At 47.8% G+C, this 24552-nt stretch overlaps 1 protein-coding gene across 7 annotated transcripts in view; it reads right to left on the bottom strand.

The window, feature by feature from the left end:
- Nucleotides 1-550: 550 nt before the first annotated feature.
- Nucleotides 551-24552, bottom strand: part of GRIK4 (glutamate ionotropic receptor kainate type subunit 4) — a 424832-nt gene continuing 400830 nt past the window's right edge. For 4 of the 7 annotated variants that reach the window (XM_064577324.1, XM_064577328.1, XM_064577325.1 and 1 more), the window contains 4 exons: nt 23897-24122; nt 19601-19729; nt 5944-6062; nt 552-1960 (listed from right to left, as the gene is read on the bottom strand). In XM_064577324.1, coding sequence (XP_064433394.1) covers nt 1604-1960; nt 5944-6062; nt 19601-19729; nt 23897-24122 — 831 coding nt within the window. In that variant the 3' untranslated portion in view covers nt 552-1603. Of the gene's footprint in view, nt 1961-5943; nt 6063-19600; nt 19730-23896; nt 24123-24552 lie in introns of all 7 variants that reach the window. The other 3 variants (XM_064577322.1, XM_064577321.1, XM_064577326.1) reach the window with 2 other exon arrangements.

The following is a 24552-nucleotide window of genomic DNA, read 5'->3' on the forward strand; positions in this document are numbered from 1 at the left end:
AGGTCACGCAGCTGCTGGGAAGCCTCACCCCTCCCATCAGCTGAGTGCACTGGACCCTGCAGACATCCCACAAGTAGAGCGGTAACTAGAAGCCATCTGAGAGCCTGGAAAGCATCAGTAACTCTGATTTCGGAAGTGGAAGAGAAGTTAAATGCTTTACTTAAACTCAAGCGAGGGGACTTTTGCCCAAGCTGAGGTTAGGGCTCAAGAGTCCCCAGTTCCCAGGCCTGTGTATCAGCTGTGAGACTCCACCTGTCTCCTAGGAACCTGGCAAGTTCTTGATTACTTAAGGTCTTTCCATTTAATAAACACACACAGCACACACTCACACGTACACGTGAGCATGCGCGCACACACACATGGGCTTGCACCCAAGTCTCACATCTAGTATAAAGAAATCACCCAATCCATGATAGCCTTGGGGGTCTGGCTTCATAGGCAGCTACTGAGCTTGGTTAAAAAAAGATGCCGTTCACAAAGGCTGCACAATACCAACAGGGTGCCCCCCCCCCCCCCCCCCCCCCGCCGCCCGTGACTAGCACATTCCATCTGAAGCCAAGGCCAGGGTATGGGAAAAGTGTTTCACCCCACTCTGCTCCTTAAGCAAGGCCCTAGGACACCTCCTGCATTCTGCTCTCCTCCCCATCTCTCTTCTTTAGAGATCACATTCACAAAAGACCAAATCAAACCCAGTGACAGTGAAAGTCAGAAAGAGAAAGAGAAGACAAAGTAACCCCTGAAATCCCAGGCATTTCAAGGTCTTTCTGAGTAAACTAGGAGTTGATTGGATTTTGGCATTTGAAAAATTACTTTAATGGACTTTGGAGACTCTCCACCCTATCCTTCCCAAGACCCTTCTCCTACACTCTCTGGTGCCCCCAATTCCCACTCAGAAAAGAGAGGTTGGCACCTGAAATCCGATGCACTGGCCACTCCATGTCCTAAAATTTAGGAAAAAGAAACGGATTATTTAGACTTCCATTGCCTAACCCAGCCTCCCCCTCCAAAAAACAAAAACAAAAACAAAAAACCACTCCCCAAACAAATGGCTAGAATTGAGAGGACAACGAAGAAGAAAAGTGGGGTGGGGGCGGGGGAAGGGGGGAAGAAGGGAAAACAAAAGAACATTAACAAAAAATATACAAATCCAGAAAAGAAAAACTTCCCTGTTGAGTTTAATTTGTTTTCCTGTGAGAACTAGACCCAGGGTACAACGGCCCCTTCCTAGGGGAAATTCCACTGATGATTCCACCAATTAATTCATTGGACAGGTCTGGGCAGGGACCCCCACCCCAGGCTCCGTAATTCTGGCGGGAGGGAAAGGCCCACTGGGAGAAGATGGGTCCTTTTGGTTGGCAGGGAGGGCGTCCCCTCGCCGCTGGGGTGCAACGTCTCTGGGTGGCCCCAGCTCCCGGCCCCGGGGGCTGGCTCTGGCCGGGGCGGCAGGCTCTGCGCTCTTTGGGTCAAGTTCCTGGATCCAGGCTCCGGCGAGAAGCATGGACGCTGTACAAGTCTCGGCTCCCCGCGGAGCGCAGCGCCCCCCCCACCCCCGGCCGGCCCTCCCGAGTCCCCACCGGGCCCGCACGTGTCCGGCGCCCCCAGGCTACTCGGGCTCGCTGCTGTTGGTGGTCTTCTCCCACTCCAGGCTCTCCTCGCTGCGGGCGGGAGACGGCCGCGCCCGCAGGCCCTGGAACCTGCGGCACTCCGGACAGACGCGGATGTGTGTGCAGCCACGGGCCACCAGGGCGGCCTCCTGGGCCAGTCTCTGCGCCAGCTGGTCGGGCTCCCCGGCCCCGCACAGCTTGCCGTTGCTGAGCGTCGCCGTGCCCCCTGGCCGGCGCTCCTCGGGAATGGGGGGCCGGGGCGGAGGCACCCCGGCGCGCCGCCGGCGGGGGTGGACACTGTCCTGACACAGGATGATGCTGCGCAGCTCGGTCACCATCTCCTGGCAGACGGACACCTGGGGGGAAGGAGGAGGTCACAGCCCAACAACCTCTCAGAACCACCCCCTGCGGGTCCCTGGCACGTCCCTTGCGTATCTGTTCCAGTGGGGGCTGGGGGGAAGGGTCTCCGAATCATATCATCGTAGGTATGGAGATATTGGGAGGACCTCTCAATCCATCCTCTCATTCCACCTCCCACTTAGCATTTGAAGGCCCTCCATACCATAGTGTTCAACAGCCCTGCCACCTGGTCATCCGGTCTTTGTCTGGACACCTCCAAAGACCATGTCCTCACCATGTTGGGAGAGAGCCCATGTAATGGTGCTTCCTTCTACACACTTCACAATTCGTCTCCCTGAAATTTTCCATCCATCCCAGTTAAAGTTGTAACGTGAAGCCTACTAAATAAATAGGCCCTCTTCTGCAGGTCAGTCTTTCAAGTACTTGAAAAAGCCATGTCTCCATGAACATTCTGTTCTCAGGCTAAAGACTCTCACTCTTTGGGTCAACTGGTTATAGCTCGAGATAATACTATAACAACAAAAGCGACAGCAACTGCCGCCCCTACTGGTCCACAGTCTCCTGAAAAGAAACCCCTGGGTCCAGCCATGTTTCAGAATATTTTCGATTTTAGAGAGGTAATACAACACACGTGAAGTATACTGTGTAATCACACCCAGTGGGGTCTGGGGCAGACCCTATATTCAAGCACATTAAAAGTTGTTAAAAGAGTAAGTCCTGAGAATTCTCATCCCAAGGAGAAAATTGGTTTTCCTTTTTTCCTTCTTTCCTTTTTCTTTTTCTTGTATCTGTATGAGATGATAGATGCTAGCTGAACCTACCGTGGTGATCATTTCACAACATCGGTAAATCAGACCATTATCTTGTATGCCTTAAACTTACACCGTAATATATGTCGATTATCAATAAAACTGGAAAAGACCACATTAGCATTTCCGTAGCAAAACGTATGGACCTTTACACTGAGTGGGATAAAGACCATAAACATTAACGTTAGCCTCGGACCTGTGCACGTTTTGTCACTAAGTGTACTTTGCAACAAATTTATAAAAAATTTGGAACTTTCCAAGCTTTTTAGGTTTGAAACCTGCTCTTTCATGGTCTTTCTTCCAGTCTTTGAGTTCTATCAATGGAACAGTTCTACCAGAGCCAAATAGCTAATGGAGCCTTTACTCTTCACTTTAGCTCTTGGAAGTCCTCACTGAATTTTTCAAGGTACATCAAGGTGCTTAAGCTCTTGAGAATAACCAAATGTGCACAGATCCTCTACTTGAAGTGGCTGCAGAGAAGTAGTATCACCTAATGGGATATGGCCCATTTAGACTTACTAAATTGAGACCTGTTACAAATATCAGAGAGTCTGGGCAAGTCCCTTAACATCTCTGTGCTTGCAGTAATAACTGTAACAGCTAAAACAAGAGCACCTGCCTAATCTATTACACGTGACAAGACATCCATTTATTGGCTGTCAACTATGTATCAAGCACTGTGCTTTGCATGGAAATACAGAGATAGTGGACACAGTCCTGACTTTTAGGCAGTGCAATGTTTAGCAAGGAGGCTGATACAAAAATAACTGCAACACAATGTATAGGTGGTTGATGCCCAGGTTGCAATGGTGTTGGAAAAGAGGAGAAATGATCAACTCCTCTTGTCCAGAGAAGAAGCAGGAGAACTGGGGAAGGTTTCATAGGGAAAGGAACACCTGAACTGAGTCATATAGAGTAAGTAAGTAGCACCGCTGTTTTAGGAGTGGACAGGGAGAAAGCCAGTAAAGCTGGAGGGAGAAGTAGGAGGGGAACCAAGAAAGCTTGGTGTCAGGCAAGGCAAGGGAGGAGAGAGCTTCTGGAAGGAACTGTCCACTTCGTGGAGGGCACACTGAGGTCCAATAAAGCCCATTGGGTTCTCTTTGGTTTTGTCCATTGGGAGGGGTTAGACCCCTCAGCAATGACCTTTCAGTGCAGGGGTAGGGAGGAGCCAGACTGCCCTGCATTGAGGACTGGATGGGAGGTCAGGAAATGGAGACAGCCGGATCCCCTTGGTTTGGAGGAGGAGAAGGATAGTGCAAGAGCAATAGGAACACTGCTATTATTTTGTGGCTTTTTGCTAAAGCCCTGTGTGGAGCCCAATGCAGGGTTTGAACTCACGACTCTGAGATCAAGACCTGAGCTGAGATCAAGATTCAGATGCCTAACCTACTGAGCCACCCAGGCGCCCCAATACTACTATTATTTTAAAATAGAGGATAGGGGCGCCTGAGTGGCTCAGTCGTTAAGCGTCTGCCTTCAGCTCAGGTCATGATCCCAGGGTCCTGCGATTGAGTCCCGCATCGGGCTCCCTGCTCCGCGGGGAAGCCTGCTTCTCCCTCTCCCACTCCCCCTGCTTGTGTTCCCTCTCTCGCTGTCTCTCTCTCTGTCAAATAAATAAATAAAATCTTTAAAAAAAATAAAAAATAAAAAAAAATAAAATAAAATAGAGGATAAACTTGAGCATAATTTTAGATTTTGGGGAGAGAGCAGGAAGCAAACATAAAGGGAAAAAAAAAGGAAAATCCTAGAGTAGCCAAGGCAAGTGGGATGAGGGCAGAGACAGAGTGATGCCCAGGGGCACCTGCTGTGGCTGCAGGGGCGGCCTTAGCTGTAGGTAAAGTTTTCACGGGGGTTTTAATTTGGGGCTAGCCACTCCTGATTTTGTGGGGGTGGGTGGGAGGTAAAATGAACCTTTATGCATGAAGGGGCAAAGGAATATGAGGAGTGCATGATGGTTTGGAAGTCCCAGTGGGTATGGGAAAGAGTCTGAGCACGGAAAAGTAAAAAGACCAGAAGGCAGTGGGACGCCTGGGTGGCTCAGTCGGTTAAATGACTGCCTTCGGCTCAGGTCATGATCCTGGAGTCCCGGGATCGAGTCCCACATCGGGCTCCCTGCTCAGTGTGGAGTCTGCTTCTCCCTCTCCCTATGCCTCTCTCCCCTGCTCATGCTCGCTTGCTCTCTCTCTCTCTGTCTCAAATGAATAAATAAGAAATCTTTTTTTGGGGCGCCTGGGTGGCTCAGTTGGTTGAGCGACTGCCTTCAGCTCAGGTCATGATCCTGGAGTCCCGGGATCGAGTCCCACATCGGGCTCCCTGCTCGGCAGGGAGTCTGCTTCTCCCTCTGACCCTCCCCCCTCTCCTGCTCTCTCTCTCTCAAATAAATAAATAAAAATATTAAAAAAAAAGACCAGAAGGCAGTGCTGTATTAAGGCCCCAGATGGAGGGGCGCATGTACACCCCTGTTTCTCCAGCATCAATTAAAGGAGGAGACTTACGACGACCGAGAGTTGAGAGACTGAGAGAGAAGCTAACGTACTTTAAAAACTGAATAATGCCATCAGCATGTAAGGATTGGTGCCCCTTCTCTGAGGTAGAATGGAGACAGAATGGGATAAAGTCTTCTTCCTTCTATTCAGACTTCTCAGTCTGTGCGGAATTTATATTAACCCAGTTTCTAAGCCACAGGTTCGGGAATTAAATGGATTCAAAATCCCTGAGAAGGATGATGTACTTCTTGGCCTTATGTGAATTGGGATATCTCTAAACGTCTTTACCGGTAAGGCGAAAACATACTGAAGACGGAAGAACCAGTCTTCGCTTTCACTGGAAGCCTGGTACTTTGGCCTGTTTTTCTTTGCCACACTGCATCTTAAATTATAGTTGTATAAGAATTCATTGTGTGTAAAACACCCATCATGTATTTATCGGCTGGGCTGTTGTGGAAAAGAATCCGAAGCTCAGGGGCTAAGCGCACTTTCTGTGGCTGCATAATCAGTAAGTGATGAAGCTTTATCCCAGATCTCTTGCCCGTGGGACTGGGATTCTTTCCGCCGCACTGTCCCGTGGGTGCCCCACCCTCTTATGGGATCTCACAGGTTTTGTCTGAAATGACTTATAGGTGCGTGAGCCCATCTGCCAACACTACTGGTCGTACCCATTTGACAGTTTACCTCCGTAGCTTCCGAGTGTCGGAGAGTCCATAAAAACTCCAACATAGCCATAAAAATGGCCACGATTAAGCCACAAATAAGAACCACAAAGATTCCACCAATATTCTCCATCCCCAGTCCTGTAAGAAAGTGAGAACAAACACAAAGTAACGTAAGAGGGCTACAAGACATAATCATTCTACCAAAATGCTGAAAGTCATTTAACCAACCAGAACTTGAGTCTTGTAGATGATTTACACACATCTTCCTCGCAGGAGATATAATTATTCTTTTGAAAAAAAAAAAAAGTGTGGCAGAGCTGGAGTAGAAAAGGGGAAGTAGGATCCAGTTGCAAAAGGAGAAGACGAGTGAGAAGCCTCCAAAAGGCCCTCTGGGGGTGGGAGGTGAGAGTCATTTTAAGAAAAAGGTCAGGGGTACCTGGGTGGCACAGTCAGTTAAGCGTCCGACTCTTGCTTTTGGCTCAGGTTGTGATCTCAGGGTAGTGAGATCGAGCCCAGCGTCAGGTTCTGCACTCAGCACAGAGTCTGCTGGGGATTCTTTCCCTCTCGCCCTCTGCCCCTCCCCTGCTCACTCTCTTTCTCTCTCTCTCCCAAATAAATATTTTTTTTTTTTTTAAGAAAAGGTCAGTGAAAATTTGACTTAGCCTCCAGAGACATGATAATACCAAAATACCTATAAATTCTAGATGTTTCATAAAAAATTTAGTCAATCTTTACAATACTGGGTTTCCTGGATATAAGGCAGTTGTTTCAACCAAGCTATGGATAGAAAAAATTCCATTTATGTATCTGTGTCAATAGGTTACTCAAATACTTATTGAGACAGAACTTTTTTTATCCCTCCGGACCAGTGGTTGCCATCAGAACTATGTGGGAAGCTTGTTCAAAATACAGATTCCTTGTCCTTATACCAGACCTCTTGAATCCCTATCTCTGGAGGTGGGGCCTAGGAATCTGCATTTGAAAATACATTTCACAGGTGATTCTTTTCCAGCCAGACCTAAAATTCATTTGCAGATTAGTATTTTTAGAAGCAATGTACATCATGAAGTTCCTTGACGTCCGGCAGTTTCCAGTTGTATCCTCACCACTGAGCATGATACCTGGCAGATAGCATACACTCAGTAAATATTTGTAGGGTTTTATGGTTGTTTCATTTCCACAGTGTCAAACATTGAGTTTACTATGTCACTGGATGCTTTATTTGGTATCAGAGAAACCCAAACTTTAGGGGAGTGTCATAAGCCCATGAGACCCTGATTCAAGAGGGACCACAATCGTAAGTCAAAAAGCATCTTTTATCCAGGAAAATGCCAGGAGGGTAGCTTACGCCCTGTGCTATTCCAGAATGCTCACACGTTTGAGGGTCCGTGTAATCAGTAGTAGAACACGGAGCTATGTCAGCATTAGGGAAAGCCAACCTCACACACCACTACAAGATGAGCTTAGTTCAGGAGCAGAAATCTGACCCGATTTCTGCATCTTGGAGAGCTGGTAAAAGAGCCCTACGTAGCCATTTCAAGATGCCTCAGGTTTCCTCTCACACAGGCTCGAGTGATGTCTGTTTCTTTTTTGTTTTGTTTTGACAAGAGCCCTGCCCGGCGCAGGGGCGGCCTGCACGAATCATCCGCTACCAAGGCTCCCTTCGTGAATGCAGCAAAGGGGCTCTGTTTCCTGTGCCCTGCAGGTCCCCACGGTTGACTTCTGAGAGCTGTGCAGATCTGGATCCTCTCTATTGAATAGCCCCAAACAGGGGGATATTTAAAAACTCAATTCTAAGGGAAGGCATATAGGGTTTGGAGTAGAATTTCTACTCTCCGGGGCGTGGGGTGGGAGGAAGGTGCTTGGGATTCATTTAAACACCTGCCCCTCTAACCTGGGATCATTTGGGCAGAAAGATTTTGACCATGGGAAACATCGGGAACCACGTGAATGGGGCAGCCACAAAGGACACTTGAGAAAGAAGAGCGCACAGAGGCTGGGGTATTCTGGGACCCGCTCCAGCAACAGATGCATGGGCATTGTGATGTGCATCTGAGTATCATGGATGAACTAGATACTCCAGCTGTGGAGAAGGCTGGATGGAAGGCCTCAGCGAAGGGGAAGTGACCACAGTGATACCAAGGATGCCTACCTGTTCAGGGAAACGGAGTCCCCAAGTGACTGTGAAGGTACTATAAGACTCTGATCACTTTGGGATGGTTCCGCCTGATACAGAAAAAAAAGACTAGGATCCCCCTGAAAGGCCTCAACCTCTCCTCCTGTTTCTACAGAAGGGAACACCCCCCCAGTGGGGCCAATTCTGCCATTTGGGCTCTAGCTGCTTCCCCTGCCTGTCTCAGCACCACCCCGACCCTCCCGACTCTCTTCTTCCTCCTGACTCCCTCTCAGCATATACACATACTCACATGCCTCCCTTCTCAGAGAGAAAATAAGAAACCCTCCTTCCCCTTCCAACTCTGTCGAGTGAACACCTCTTCTCTCTCCTTCCTTCCCTGTCCAAGCTTTTTGAAACAGTTGTCTATATCAGAACTATTTAAAGACATTTTAAAGCCCTTAAAAAGCGTACATTTGGAGGCCCTATCTCACATAAAAGCAAGTAGAAGAAAATGCACCCACATCTTATGTTAAACGAATTTTTAAAATTTTGCTTGTGAGATGACTGAGTAGCAAGCCACAGTTAATTTATAATTCGCTATGATTTCTCAGCAATCATTGTGCATACCAGGGAATGTTTGCAAAATGAGAAAAATTTAACCAAAAAAATTGTTTCTAAATGTAATGAAGCTTTTATGAATATTAAATTTAAAAATTAATGAAGTCGAAACAATGTTACATTTTGGAGATATTTAATTAAACATGTCTTAATTTAATTTTGCAGGTTCTTTTTTGCATCTTGAAGCTAATAAATTTTATCAGGCCTCAAACATAATTTTGGATGCTTGGAAAAGCTTTTAGGCCCAAGGTAGCTGAAGAAGAAAGTGGTTCTATCTGAACTGACTTTTGTTTTTCCTATTCACTCATCACCGCATGCAATTCTGTCTTGCACCACTAAAACCACCCACACGAAGGTCACCAATGAACATTACGTTTCTAACCTATTGGAAATTTTCTAGTCCTGATCTTAAGTGACCTCTTGTAGCACTTGGCATTGCCAACCACACCCCCTTCTTGGATTTTTATAAAGACATTGCTCTCTTGCAACCTTCTCAACGCCTTTGACTGCTCTAAGGCACATTGTCTCCTCACTGTCCTGCATTTGGTCTCCTGCTTCTCCCTCCTGCACTGGCTGGTACCAAGTCCTGCTGATTTTGCCTCCTACATACTTTTCAATTTCTCACCCTTCTCTCTATCCCTGCTACCACTTCCCTCATTCACATTCAGGCTCCCACCGTCTCTTGGTTGGACTATTCAGCAGCCTCAGAAATGATTTCCTGCTTGCAGCCGTATAGCTCAACTCTACCGTCCACTAAGTTTGCCTGAGTGATCTCCCCAAAATGCAAACTCTAACTGCGACACATCTCTAGTAACTCTTCGCAGTTCCTGGCACACAGCATTGTTGCCCCGATCTTTTTTCTGTACCTTTACTCCTGTGAACACCTCCGCCTGGTGCCTACCCCAAACCCCCAGACACACACTGGGCTAACCTTAACCTTTCCTTTAAGGCTTCACTGAATCGTCACTTCTTCCAGGCTGCCTTCTCTGATCTTACCTAGCTCTGTTAGATATACCGCTTTGGTATTTCACTGATAATGCACCGTGAATCCATCTAACATTGTATCAGATAATACCTTAGTTTGATCTGCTATCTCTGGATTTGCCACTAGACTATGAGTTCCTTGAGGGAAATATGCAGGTCTCATTCAACTCTGTAACCCCACAATCATGGTGCCTGGCCCATAATTGGAGCCCAATAAATGTTTGTGGAAAGAATGAACAGAAACTAAGAGGATAAAGATGTCTCCTATGTAGAAGCCTGTATTATCAAAAGCTTTGGATCCATACTGTGAAATGTATCCACTCCTAATTAAATTTTGTTTGAAATAATAGTAAAGTGCGACAGCCCTTGTCGGGTGCTCGGAGCCTGGTCACAGAGGCAGATGGCCCAGACTGTGCAGAGTGGCTGGCCGAGGGTGGACTGAACACTGACATGGGCTAATCCACAACGTGGACCCACGGTACCGGGTCCCCAGCAGGTGCAAGGTTATACACAGACAGGTGATCGGGGCCAGGATAAGTTTGATGAGATCAGGGAAAGCTTCTCGGAGGAGCTGAGGTTTTAACAGGATGTGAGTAGAAAGCATGCGTCACTGAAACACCCCCAGGTCTTGCTTTCCCAGCTTCTCATGTTTCAGGGCCAGCATGTTAATCACGCTGTTAGCTCCAGCATGCTGATTCCTGGCTGGGCGGCCTCCCCTCCCAGGAGCGAGGCTTGTGTGCCACCCATGCCTTTAGGAACTTACTGGAAAGTGGAGGCAAGAATAGATTGCTGGCAGAGTCAGAGTTGAGAAGCAGATGGAGTGGGAGCAGGCAGCGAGCGCTAGGAGAGCACAGCAGTTCTACTTAACACTGCCATCAGTCACTCTCCTAAAGTCAAATGCCTTCCGCAGCGCACAGCCTCTCCTCGGGCACGGACACCCTCCAGTCTGACCCCAGGCCCTCGATGAGCTCACAGCCGCCCCGGCCCCTGCAAGGAGGGGGCTGGCTAATCACCGCCCCCATCCCTTCTTCAGCTGGACCCCACAGAAGCCACCTAGACAGATGGCTCTCAGACTGAGAGTCTCTCTTGACACTTGAGGCTCAGAACCTCAGCTATGTCCCAGCAATAGGACCGTATCAGCTGAAACGGAACGAAACTCCCCCTGCAAACTCTTGGCTGATTGAACACTAACTCTGGTGTCGCTCCTAGCTTGTCCACAAATACAAATTATGGTTGACAAACTAACAACTTTCCTTGTCTCTAAAACTACAGAGGGGGTGGGCGCCTGGGTGGCTCAGTTGGTTAAGCGACTGCCTTCGGCTCAGGTCATGATCCTGGAGTCCCGGGATCGAGTCCCGCATCGGGCTCCCTGCTCGGCAGGGAGCCTGCTTCTCCCTCTGCCCCTCCCCCCTCTCATGTGCTCTCTCTCATTCTCTCTCTGAAATAAATAAATAAAATCTTTAAAACTACAGAGGGGAATGGCAACCTGCAAGGGAGTACCTCTGAACAGATCTGAATCTCCACGCACCTGCTCTGCCTTCAGTTCTGACCTGAGAGTAATCATTTTTGGATTCACGTGCCTTGCTACCCTTGCATATCTCCCGGTAGCGCTGTGGAAATTTGCAACTGAGATGCGGGGATGCTCCTTTTGAACAAGGAAAGGGTAGGTCTAGCCTGGGAGGCAGAGAGGCCGAGGCCAAAGAGCCAGGGAAGTGGGTACAGAGAGAAAAGAGACTGGCGCCACGATCCCAGCAAGGGAGAGCGTATTTGTTTTTGGACGTTGGTCAACAAATCTTTCTTGAGAAGCTTCCGTGAGCTGAGCTGAGCACTATGCTGTGTGCTGAAGCTCTGTGTGGCGTTCTACACTGAAAACACTTGACAAGCCCATGAATTCTTTGACCAAAATGACTTTCGAGCACTATTTCAGAGTCACATTCACCTACCTCCATGCAAATATATTAAATGGTCTCATCTCCCTGGACTTATTTACTGTAAATGGCAACTTCACGAGACCATGTGTGAGCTGACCGGTATGACCTTCCCAGAAAATACGAAGTGACTCGTCAGGTTTGCACGGCCGAGGACGGAAAGAGCAAGTGTGCCATTTACTCCTCCCATGACATTCATTGACTAGACCCAGCAGAGTCTAGTCACTTTCATTCCCACTGTGCCAGACAGCAAACTCCTGCTCTCTAAGGATTTTGTGAGTCAATACCACTGGCCTCTTTTCCATCCTTGAAAGGGGACCCTGATTTTCACAGCCTGGTGGTGTATTTATGCTCCTTTGAAGCCCAATTGTGAGCTTGTGTTTTTCAAGATAAAGGTATTTGATTTCCTTGGAATTTACCAACTATCTTTTCGTCCCACAACTGTTCTGCAAAGCCTCCAGTAACCCAATCCCCTTGAATCAGGGTGCCGGCATTTGTGAGCAGCTAACGGAGATTTCTTTTTATAGGGGCTGAGTGAGAGAATAAACAAAATAAGTGTTTTTGAAAAGAAAGGGCAGAGGGAAATGAAAGAGCTCGGAATCAAGCCTTCCATACACTCTACCATTTCATTTTTCAGTTGCGGACTAAGGTAGATGGTCACTGAGCTCCAGGCAGGGAAAGAAATCTGGGAGGTACGGTGAAGGGGTAATGTTGTGGTTCGCACTAGAGCCAAGGGAGGCCTGGCAAAAAGACTAGGCTTGGTGGCATCATCCCAATGTTAGGGTTCTTCTCTGGAACTTGGCAGTGATGTTTGAGCTATAATATTGGATTAGACATAGGATAGCACCAGATCCTTTTCTTTGAAATTTCTTGCATTTCAATAGGATAACAAAGTGGAAAAGGATTGTGTTAGCTCCTGCACACTGACTAGTACACGCTGCAGATCTGCCTCGACTTATGATTGGGTTATATCCCAATAAACCCACTGTTAGTTGAAAATATCATTAAGTGGAAAGTGCATTTAATACACCTAACCTACTGAACATGATGGCTTAGCCTCGCCCACCTGAGACGTGCTCAGGACACTGACAGTAGTCTAGGGTTGGGCAAAATCGTCTCACACAAAGCCTCGTTTGTAACAAAGTGTTGAACATCTCCTGTAACTGGTTGAACACTGTCCTGAAAGTGAACACTGGAATGGATATATGGGTACAGAAGGGCTGTCAGTATATTGGTTCTTGACCCTGGTGACCTTGGGGTGACTGGGAGCTCTGCTGTTGCCCAGCATCACAGGGGAGGATCATCCCGCACATCGCTCGCCTGGGAAAAGATCCAAACCCCAAGTTCCAAGTACGCTGTATACAAAACGCGTCCTGCTTGCGCAACACCATAAAATTGAAAAACTCTAAGTCAAACCGTCGTAAGTCAGGGACCAGCTGTACTTGAAAGCCAAGTGCCTACAGCCACGGTAAGTTTCAGAAGCCTCTGACAACAGGGCCTTCCTCGCAGTTCCCTTTACCTCCATCCCTGGAGGGGATCCCGCCTCCATCCCTCTCTGCCTGCTCCATAGTCTCCCCCGTCCTTTAGGCTCATGAGAAAGCCAAAGGACTCACATCACGAAAAGAAAGATCACCCAGGAGCCGCTGGGAAAGCAAATTAATACGATTGCCCTTTGTTCGGTTTGAGAAGCAAGGAAAAAAAAAGTTCCTGTGGCGGCTTTCCTGGCAACCATTTAAAGACTTAAAGGAAGAGATCTTTTGGGTCATGCTGGTCCTGTTCTTCTGCCCCAGGAGGGGCTCCCTGGAGCAGGAAGTTATATTCCGTGAAGTCTGATGGCTAATTTGCCAGAGAGAGGCCAAGCACTGGTGCCTTTCGCTCCAGGCTAGTGCTTCTTGCTTGGCTTGGAGGAGGTCACGCAGACTTTCGCTTGGCTAGGAAGCCCTTTTGCCTCTCTGAGTCATGTTTGTTTGGGTTTCGGTCATGCAGAAATGGGGCCACTGGCTTAAACTGGCACTAGCTGCTGAAGCCCTGGCTCTTATGATGATTTGCACAGCATCTCCCAGACAGGGCCCTTTGGATGTTTTAACACAGCTCACCCTTTCCTTCCAAAGGACAGTGGCACAGAGTTGACACGGGCCAGGTGACAGAACCCTAGCATCTCCTGAAGCATTTGGGACCTGGGCAGGGTGACCTCGCTCTTTATTTTCCCCTTTTCATCTGCTCCGTTCTCTTCTCTGTGGTAGGAAACATTTAGTCCCCAAGTGCAGAGTGGAGCCTCCTGTACGACCTCCCCATCTTCCCTGGGAACCCGATCTCCCTGTATGCCTCCTTCCTCCATCCCTCCTGGGCTGTGCCGTCAGATCAGTCTTCCTCAGCCTCTGTGGACTGGGGAAGGGTTTCCAAAGCCAATCACTTGGCAAAAATTCTAACTTAAGTTTTCTATAAATCACCCATTTCCACCCGATTGCCAAAAACATAGCGACTTCTCAGTCATTTGGGGTTTAAATTCAGCTAAATGCAGTGTTTTCTCTGTTCCTGCTTCACCCCTGGTTGTATTTCAGGTCCGAGGATAGGAAGGAGATTATGTGTCATGGGGGTGGGTCAGGTATCTGGTCTTAATGAGGGATTCCACTTAGATTTCCACTATTTGTGGGGCCTAGGAAAATGCAGGCCTGTCACTGGGGCCTCCCTGCCCTGGGTCCCCATGTCCCATCTCTCATGCCCCCTCTTCACTGTAGCATGACACATTTTTCTGGGGCTTCCCAAACTCCAGAAGCAAGTAAAAATCTCTTTACCTCTTAGAATCCCCAACTAATCTAGGAGTTCTATCTGCTACTGTCTTGTGTCCCAGCAGGGCACAAAGCTCCTTCTCAGGGACCCTCCACATTTTTATATACCCTTTTCCTGCTCAGAAGCTCCCTGTCCTGGCCAGGGTGTTATTTATTTATTTATTTTTTAAATCTGGTTTGCAGACTAGGTGGCCTGGGTCTTCTCTTATTTTTCTACTCTCTAAATTCTAGTGCCAGCTTCATGCCAAGCTTCCTTTAAGTATTAACCTTCTGTATTGCAAAATACTCTTCTGGCAAATCAAAAACCTTGGCTTCTAACAACACTGTCTCTGTGAGTTATAAGAACTGTTGGAACTTAAAGTCAGTAATTTGATTCTGTGTTCCTCCCGAGGCAAGGACTGTCCCTTGACACCATGAATGCCAGTGACAGCTCAGAATTCCATCCCAGCACCTGCTTTCATCATGCCCCGTCTTAGCCCAGCACCTCTGAAGTCTGGAGCCAACACTCTCCAACTCAGTCCAGGGTGCCGAGACATAGACAATGCTCTGGGATATTTATGGAGCATCTCCCTGGGACACTAATTTTACTTAGAGTTGAGGTGGAAAAAGCATTTTTACATTAAATAAACATGCCTAGTTATGTCATAAGTTGCAAAATTCATGTGTTTTTAGGATGAAACAGAAGACCAAGGACATTCCAAGCACGGTGGGCTGTTTTAGACGATGTTCCCCGGCCCCGAAGAGTATAGGCTTAGTGTCTGCTGCTATTAATTCCTTCCACAGAAAAGCTTAGAATAGGCCGGTTTGCAGTCCAAATGCCTCCTCCTAGTTTTCAAGGCTCTCAACTCCAACCTTGTCCTACTTATTCAAACCAATTTCTGAATGCAACAGCTTTGCTCTACAACATTCCTAAAGCAGGGACTCCTGATAAATGCTTCAAGGTTCAGGTCAAATGTCCCTAAAGTCTTCCCTGACCACTGCTCAGAATTAATCCCTTCCTCCCCTGGGCTTCATAAACACTTTCTTTATGGTTCTCGTAAAGCATTCCTACAGTGCAAGCAGTATTAGTGATGATTTGTGCCTCTCTCTAGGTTCTAAGCGTCTTGAGGATGGGGCCATGTCCTGGTCCTTTTTGTAATCTCAGAGCCTAGCACAGGGCCTGACAGGCACTGGTTTACAATGTATGTTGGATGCAATGGGGCTATGTGAACACTTTCTATGCCACCAGCTGGGGTGTCAGGGTTCCTGTTTGGGAGGCAACAGACATAGGAAGTGGGACCAGTCTGGAGGTTCTTGAGATGACTGCCCACTCCATTCTTTCTTTCTTTCTTCTTTCTTTCTTTCTTTCTTTCTTCCTTTCTTTCTTTCTTTCTTTCTTTCTTTCTTTCTTTCTTTCTTTCTTTCTTTCTTTCTTTCTTCCTTCCTTCCTTCCTTCCTTCCTTCCTTCCTTCCTTCCTTTCTTCCTTCCTTCCTTCCTTCCTTCCTTTCTTCCTTTCTTTCTTCTTTCTTTCTTTCTTCTTTCTTCTTTCTTTCTTTCTTCCTTCCTTCTTTCTTTCTTTCTTTTCTTCTTTCTTTCTTTCTTTCTTTCTTTCTTTCTTTCTTTCTTTCTTTCTTTCTTTCTTCTCTTTCTTTCTTTCTTTCTTCCTTCCTTCCTTCCTTCCTTCCTTCCTTCCTTCCTTCCTTCCTTCCTTCTTTCTTTCCTTCTTTCTTTCTTTCTTTCCTTCTTTCTTTCTTTCTTTTCTCTTTCTTTCTTTCTCTTTCTTTCTTTCTTTTTTTTTTTTTAAAGATTTTATTTATTTATTTGAGAGAGAGAGCACATGAGAGGGGGGAGGGTCAGAGGGAGAAGCAGACTCCCTGCTGAGCAGGGAGCCCGATGCGGGACCCGATCCCGGGACTCCAGGATCATGACCTGAGCCGAAGGCAGTCGCTTAACCGACTGAGCCACCCAGGCGCCCTCTTTTTTCTTTCTTTCTCTCTTTCTTTCTTTTCTTTCTTTCTTTCTTTCTTTCTTTCTTTCTTTCTTTCTTTCTTTCTTTCTTTCTTTCTTTCTTTCTTTTCTCTTTCTTTCTTTTCTCTTTCTTTCTTTCTTTCTTTCTTTCTTTCTTTCTTTCTTTCTTTCTTTCATTCATTCACTATTCATCCTTACATCAGACACAGATGTCACATGATAATGCTAGTCATCAAGATACAAAAATAAATAAGACACAGTCCCCGCATTTGAGTTTTTTATAGTCCATGGGGGACAAATGTCAACAGATGCAAAATAGATGTCATCAGTGTGGATTTTAGAAGAGCTATCTAGTCTCAAGTAGCATGTGATGAGTGAGCATACTTGTGGTTGTGGACACTGTTCGGACCTCTTACTGTGCCTTAATTGCTCCTCGAAGCCTAGATTTGGGAATAAAATTAGTTCTCACTTCCTTTGTGCCAGGCACTTTTGCAGAGGGTTTATTTAACATGATTTATGTCATTTGATCTTCACAATAGCCCTGGCAGCTGACATAATTATTAATCATCATCTCTATTTCTTAGAGAAGGAAACTGAGGCTCAAAGATGTTTTTTAGTGTCTGTAACAAGGCCATTTATGGGGTGGGGTCCATTTGAACTAAGGCCCATGATCCTGAACCCTATCGAAACTGCCCGAGGGAAGAGAGCTATCCTAGTGGCTGATGATAGAACAAACAGGTAGGAGAGTAAAAGTCTGATGAGCTCCCTTCTTGGAGGGTGGGAGGAGGGTTGGGGGAAGTCCATTGGACTTCGGGTGACACCGTGAGTAGCAGAGAGTTGATCCAGATGGGGGGCCGTGAGTGACCACGGTAAGGCACCCAGATCATCGTATTTGCCAATTCTGCTGCCCTCCAACTTTTCTCTCTAGGATTAGCAGGATGCATAAATAAACACAAGCAAAGACATACGTGCACAAAAGAGAAGGACCTGCAGCCAGTTTTCGGGATCAGGGATGAAAGGGGGAAACTGGAGACATGGGAGCAACTCAGCGGTGAGCGTCAAGGGGAAATATGCTCCAAGAGCTCAAACAGGCATCCGGTTGACAAAAGCAGGGAAAGCTGGGGAACCCACAGCTGGTGGGAACAGGAGGGGCGGGAGATCTGGAGCTGGCAGAGCTGGCTGCCAGCTGGGGTGGGGGAGACAACGCAGGAGTCTGGGGGGGTCCCTGCACCGCTCTGAGCCCTGGCTCCTGGCCCCCTCCCTCTGTGTTTCAGCCTCCCTCATCAACAGTGTCTCTGTGTCACCACACCCGTTGGGTCAGCTGCTCAGAGGCAGGAACGACTTGACTGAGTGGAGAGCTCGGAGTGAAGGTTGCGCAGGAAGGTCGCCGAATCCGTTTCATCGGTCCCTTTGCTAATGTGACCCAGGAGAACACAGCCATTGGTAGCTTTTGACAACTACCAGCCAGTAGCTGTAGTCACACATCCCACAAATATTTGCTGGGTCCCTACTATGTGCCAGGCTCTGTAGGGGAGGCTAGGGACATAGAAACAAATGAGACTGGGTCCACGGCTACGGTGCCGTCTGCCAAGCAGAGGAGACCAGGAGCTGCAATGTGGTGTGTTGAGTGCTCTGTCCAAAGTCACAGAAGGCACCCAACCCACTGGGGGAATGGGGGTGGAGGGGGACCAAAGGCTTCTAGGAAGGGAGATACCTGGACATTTCTCCTATTTCACTCATCAGTCAGGGGAAGGACTCAAGGGCCTTCTGCTCTGGGGCCCAGATCCACCTCTCTGTTTCTACTTCAGACTGCTCCAGATCAAAACCCACCACTGGTTCTCTCCACCTGCTTGGTAAGATGGTGTGCTATCCCACTGCTCTGAAGTTCATTGTTATCACAGAACAACATTAGCCTAAGTTACCTTATCAATAATCTCACTTTATTTTGACTAGTCCAGGCCCAGTCAGATTTAGATTGTTTTCAAGCCATAGGTCTTTTTGTGGGGAGGGGGTGGTGCAGGAGCATTTCACTCCCCACACCTTCCCAGTACAAACCCTCTGTACAGCTCAATTCTCCCCACAGGAATCTCACTCTGCTCCACCTGCACCACATAGAGCCCCGGCCCACAGCACGAATTTCTGCCGCATCTTCCTGGAGGGGCTCATTGTCTGCAATACCCCCTCCGACCCTCCCTACCTGCTCAGGTCCTGAGCATCTTCAACATCTACTTCATTCAACCAAATCCACAAATTTTTCTGATACCCTCATTTCTTTCTTTCTTTTTTTCCTGAACAGAGTTAGTCTCCTCCACACTTGATCTTTGGGGAGTGGAGAGCCAAGACATGTGTGGCCTCCATGGGTTCCTGTGTGGGAAGGGGCAGCATTTCCTCTAAATTACAAAAGGCCACTAAATTACCCATAGGTCCATATTTCCGAGACCTCTCCTTGCAAGACAGAGACCCCCATAGAGACCCTTGGAAATACAAAGTCACTCATTCACTGTCTCATCATGGATAATCATTCACGCTGAGCAGAGAGGGAAGCACATGGTATTATTCATTTCACTCCTCAGCTGCCTTCCTAGGGGATAGCGTATATAGGTAAATTTGTTACGTATTTTAGCAAGGCTGCAATAGATGACTAGGGTGATCATATGATTTATTGTCCAAACCAGGACATTATGAGACTTAAAGAGCGTTCTAAAAATAACTAATAGGCATTAACTGATCGACAACAGATGTAGCCCGGGACTATCCTGGGCAAACCCCCTACAAAAAATCCTGGGTGCTCAGGGACCCTGGACACTCCACAACCATGTATTATCAGTCAGTGACTGCTTTCTATCCAGCGTGATTTAAACTTCATTCGTTTACTCACTCATTCATTCATTCATTCATTCATTCATTCATTCATTCATTCAATAAAATATCCATATGCCAGGCCCTGTGGATAGTCCTGTGAAGAAGGTTAAGTCCTGCCCTCATGAAACATATTCTGGTAGAAGAAATGGAAAGTAGACAAATAAATGAATAGAACATATAGTATCAGGGAGTGATGAGGCCTGACAAGAAAACCAAAGCAGAGCTCAGGTGATGGGAGAGACGGATGAGGGCAGGGATGGCCTCTCTGGGGGAGCCTCCTCAGCCCAGCCCTCAGCCCAGCCCTGCCCAGCCCTAAGTTTCTTCCAAGGCTTGCTCTCGGTGTGTTCTAGCGATCATCATCTGGACTCTGGACACCAGAAACAAGCTGCTGTCCTCTAGAGCAGGAGGGGGACGCCCCGGAACCCCCTTACCTTTGGCTCTGTGATCTTCCTCCTTGGGGCACTTGCCGCCTTCCCACCATTTGCGCTTGAGAATTTCTAGGCGGTTGTTCTCCTGCAGCTGGAGAATGGCCAGGTCAAACTCATCCCGGAAAACCGAACCTATGGGGTCACAGGAGAGCCCAGAACACAGGGTGTAAGTGCCCTGTTATGTGTCACTCCACTCCTTTCCCCGGCACACCTCCTGGCCACTCTGCCCACTTCACCTCAGGAGGAGAGGGACAGACGTGGCAGGGGTCCCTACAGGAGCACAGCTCTCCGCCTGGCTGGTTCTGAGGACCCTCCATGGAGAGAGGGAGTTCTGACTGTATGCAGGGCACTCGGACCTTTCTACTTGCCTTCTCTCTCCACTGACGCCATGTTCAGCCCCCCGCCGAGAACCCAGTGACGCTCAAGTGACAGCTTGACCTTCCAGGCACCCGTGGAGCCCCACTTCGCCACCACTTTCAACTGAGGTTAACCGACCTGCCCACGGACACTTGGGAAGCTGGTCATGAGGCTTCCCATCTGCCTCTGAGAGGCCAAGGTGGGGAACCTGTGACACCTCTCACTCGGTCAGCGGTCTGTCTTCTACTTGATCTAAATTCATTTCCCAGGCACTTGTAACTCTTGCTACATTACACCTGAACAACTGTTTACCCAGAGCACCCCCAGTGAGAGAAGAGCCACCCCAGAGAGTGACGGAAGCCACCTCTCCACCATCTGTGCACAGAAGCCAGTCACGGGCAGTTCCAACCTTCCCACCTGCTTGCTGAGTGTCGTCGACGGCCCCCCGTCCCCATCCATCACCCTGTGCACACCGCTCCTCCCTCCCTCCCTCCTCAAACAGAAGGCTTCTGTTCAGGGCAGTTCTTTTTTAATTTTTCTAATGGAATATGGTCAAGGAGCTTTGGTTCTGGAATTTAGGTTTAATCACAAAAATAGGCTTAAATGAAACCATGGAAAGCTCAATGCCTCAGCACGGGCTGAGGCCAGAGATCATAAAGAAAAAGCTGCCAAGAGGCTGGAAACCAACTAAGCTGCTCAGTTTTCTTGCTCAAGCTCTGTGAAGGCCTGATGTGGACAGATGCCTCAGGGGAAAAGGCTACGGCGAAGGGTTCAGGCAGAAGCTTGGAACAAATAGATCTCAAATTTTAACATGCACGGGAATGACCTGGGGATCTGGTTGACCTGCACTCTGATTCCATGGGTCTGGGATGGGGCCTGAGATGGTTCATTTCTTTCTTTCTTTTTTAATATTTTACTTATTTATTTGAAAGAATGAGTGAGAGAAAGAGAGAGAGCATGAGTGGGGTGAGGGGCAGAGGCAGAAGCAGACTCTCTGCTAAGCAGGGAGCCCGATGCAGGGATTGATCCCGGGACCCCAGAGCCGAAGACAGATGCTTAACCGACTAAGTCACCCAGGCGCCCTCTGATTGTGCATTTCTAACAAGCTCCAAGGGGATGGCCTGCCGCTCAGCCATAGACTGCACTTTGACAGGCCAGGGACTAGATCAACTCCAAGATCTCTTTGGACTCTGACAGCCCATGACTCCACAGAGGAAAGCTTCCCTACTGGAGATACAACTACGCCTGGGCATGCACACCCCCAAGGCTGCGGCGTAGAATGTGTCTATGCAAGCAACGTGGGCCAACATCAAGAGTGCCTCATGTATATAGGTACTCAACACACATGTGCGGTAGACGGCTACTTGAACTTACAGATGTTGCTAGGTGGGGAGACTAAAGAACATTGCAGGTTTACAGACAACTGTCCAGCCCAGCCAGGCATTTCAAGCAGTTTTCAAGACATTTTCAACCCAACCTCAACAGCACCTCAGGGGCCCCCTGAAAAGATTATTCGATTTACTCCATGTTTGCCTGCTTTGCCCCTAAACCACTTGACTCATTTCCCATCTCATTCCTTGTTCTGTTTCTCTTAATTTTCTTGGCTCCAAGCACATTACTTATTCTCTGGTTATGTCCTTATCCCCTCCCACCCCCCCCACCCCCCACTTAAAAATGACACACATGCTGTCGTCTTTCCTGAATGTAACCTCAGCTGGATATAAATTCTGTCTCATCAATGGATTGTGTGATGCTCTTCCCAGCCTGAGCTGAGAACCTGGACAAGCCCACAGCTCACTTTCCCACCTATTCTGTCTTGTTGAACCGGTGGGACCCTCTGGCAACATGGTCTGGAAAGTGAAGCACTGAATCTGGAGACAGGCAGTCTAGGCTCATACCCAGCTCCTCTACTTACTGTGTGACCTTGGACAAGTAAGTTGTCCCCTCTGAATCTCAGTGCTCTCCTCTAGGGTGAGAAGGACCACATCTACCTCGCAGGTGGACTGACATGTGAAAAACAGCATCATGCCAGATACAGAAAAAATGTATTTCCTTCCCTTTTCCCTTCGTTATTGATAAAAATTTCTAGAATTGGTCTGCTTTGTGTCAACTCTCTACAGGTTTGTTCCATGAAAACTTTTGAAGCATTTGAGATTTCAATTAAATTTCTTAAATTGCTGGATCCTGATCAAGGTGCATCTTAAAAGTTTATTTGTGGTTCACTCCACCATCTTGAAACAAAATAGAAGCCAATAAATTTCTCAAAGAGGCCCATAATCTGTATATTAACAAATATCAATGAAATATGGTAAGAAGAGAGTATGTGGGTTTACAGGTGCCCGGAGTGAGGGCTCTGGTTTATAGAACTGCTAGTGTCAGGATTCATTGAGCTCAAGAAGGAACTGTATCATTGCCTATGCTCGTTGGCTTGGCTTCCCACCCATCTTTAAGAAGTCATCTGCTTGGGGGCGCCTGGGTGGCTCAGTTGGTTAAGCGTCTGCCTTCAGCTCAGGTCATGATTCCAGGGTCCTGGGATCGAGTCCCGCATCGGGCTCTCTGCTCAGCAGGAAGCCTGCTTCTCCCTCTCCCACTCCCCCTGCTTGTGTTCCCTCTCTCGCTGTGTCTCTCTCTGTTAATAAATAAATAAAATCTTAAAAAAAAAAAAAAAAAAAAAGAAGTCATCTGCTTTTATCAGATAACAGAGGGGATCAGGGAGAAGATGGGGAGGGCACTCATGTTCCCCACAAGCAGGCTAAGTGGGAGATGCTGTGGTAAGGCACGTGACTGGATTATTAGGTTTACCCCTTAATTACCCCATGAGGCAGGTATTAGAAACCTAATTTTACAGATGGAACAACTGAGACTCAGAGAGAGCTTAAATGATCTGAGGTCCCACAGCCTGGAACCAGGTGCATTCCCAGGTCTGCCTGACTCCAAACCCATGCTTTTCACACAACACAGGTATAGTGAATCCAACAGAGTTCTGAGTTAGGTAAAGATCAAGAGAAGGAGTGTGTTAGATAACAGCAAAGATGTACATGCTTTCCCCACATGGTCTGATGGCCTCAGTTGCTGCTCCCCCCCCCCCCCCCCCCCCCCCCGCTGCCTTGTACAGGATAACCTTGTAGAAGAACAGTGTTGAGTGAGGACAGCCCTATACAATGTGGCTCTCCACGGTGGGTGGGGGAAGTGTGTATGTGGCCAAACACCCAGGGAATATTTTCAGATTCCCTCGCCAATCCAAAAAGCAGTTCAATATGCTTCCCCTCACCTTCCTTTTGGGGAAGACCCAAAGTGTGAATATCCTTTAGAAAGCACAGCTGGGAGACCTTTCTGGAAGCCAAACATCCTTACCATGCTATAACAGCCAGGAAGGTACACAGCCAGGTGAATACTGAGTTCTACTCCTTCTTCTCAATGACCTACGCTGATTTGGAGTAGATGGGTCCGTGAGACCCACAAATGATCTGAAAACCACTTTATCTCATCATGTCAGTCTCCTTTTGTAATAAGCCTTTCACTAGGGACACTAATAGCAAAATTAGTTAAGTTTGACCATCTCTTCCGTCTCCTTCCCACTGCTAGTAGAGAGGTCCATCAACAGAGAAAGGGCCAAAGGGCAGGAAGCAGAAGAGGGGAGAACAAAAGCCCTGGAGAATCCACCAAGGGCATCAAGATGCCCTTGAGTAATTAATCAGTTAATAACTAATCAAGTCACCCTTCCATAATTAAAGATTGAGAATGGGATCGCTGATCAGTAGAAGTATGTGGATTTGCTTGTTTTTTGGTTTTTGTTTTTTAACCTGGAGAATGCCCACCTAAAGTCACTGTTAACTGGTTCTAGAACAGGGTTGTCGAATTCAGTGCTGCATTCAGTGGTCCTAGCTACTCTGACCCTGCCTGGATGGTGCTACCCAAAGGGGCTGTCCCTCTCCTGCATACCGACTGGCATGCCAATCCCATAGCCCTTGGTGTCCAGCAGGCCCCCAATCTGAGTGAGGTTGCAGTTTCGCTGCCGGTAGTACTCATTCATGGTGGATTCCAGAAGGAAGGCGTAGTTGGAATTCAACACCCTGGCGATTCCCTCCTCGGTGCTCTTCACAAACACACTAGGCTGCTTAGAATACATGTAATTCCACATGCGTTGGTAGGTCTGATAGCGGGAATTCTGGGAAAAGAACGCAAGGAAGCAGGGTTAGAACAAGAGAAGGGAAATGTTGGCATTAAAAGGGAGGGAATCAAAGTGGACCTGAAAATCCTGGCCCTTTTGTTACTCAATCCCCTCATTATTTTCAATATAGCCTTTTCCCTTCCGTCTCTCAATGGCCACTGTATCATGGCAGGAGGAGGGGGCTGTGCCTTTGATATCTTTCACAGAAAGGCAAGGAAAGAACAGGGCCCTAAGGCACTGTAAACTCTGCCTAGTGGTTTGATAATCGGTTTTGCCCCATCTACCCTAGAGAAGTCTTCCACTGCCAACCTCCGGCTTCTGACAGAATGAAGAATGGAAATTCTGGTTGTGTCCTTCGCTGTCCTTTAGGTTGGAGGCAGCGAACTCCAAGGGGGTTCTAAGAGACACCATCTGAAGGAGGAGCGCC

Source organism: Mirounga angustirostris, unplaced genomic scaffold (assembly GCF_029215605.1).
Source record: "Mirounga angustirostris isolate CCGP_5_RB_7025 unplaced genomic scaffold, mMirAng1.0.hap1 SCAF_13, whole genome shotgun sequence".
In the NCBI taxonomy this organism is placed as follows: domain Eukaryota; kingdom Metazoa; phylum Chordata; class Mammalia; order Carnivora; family Phocidae; genus Mirounga; species Mirounga angustirostris.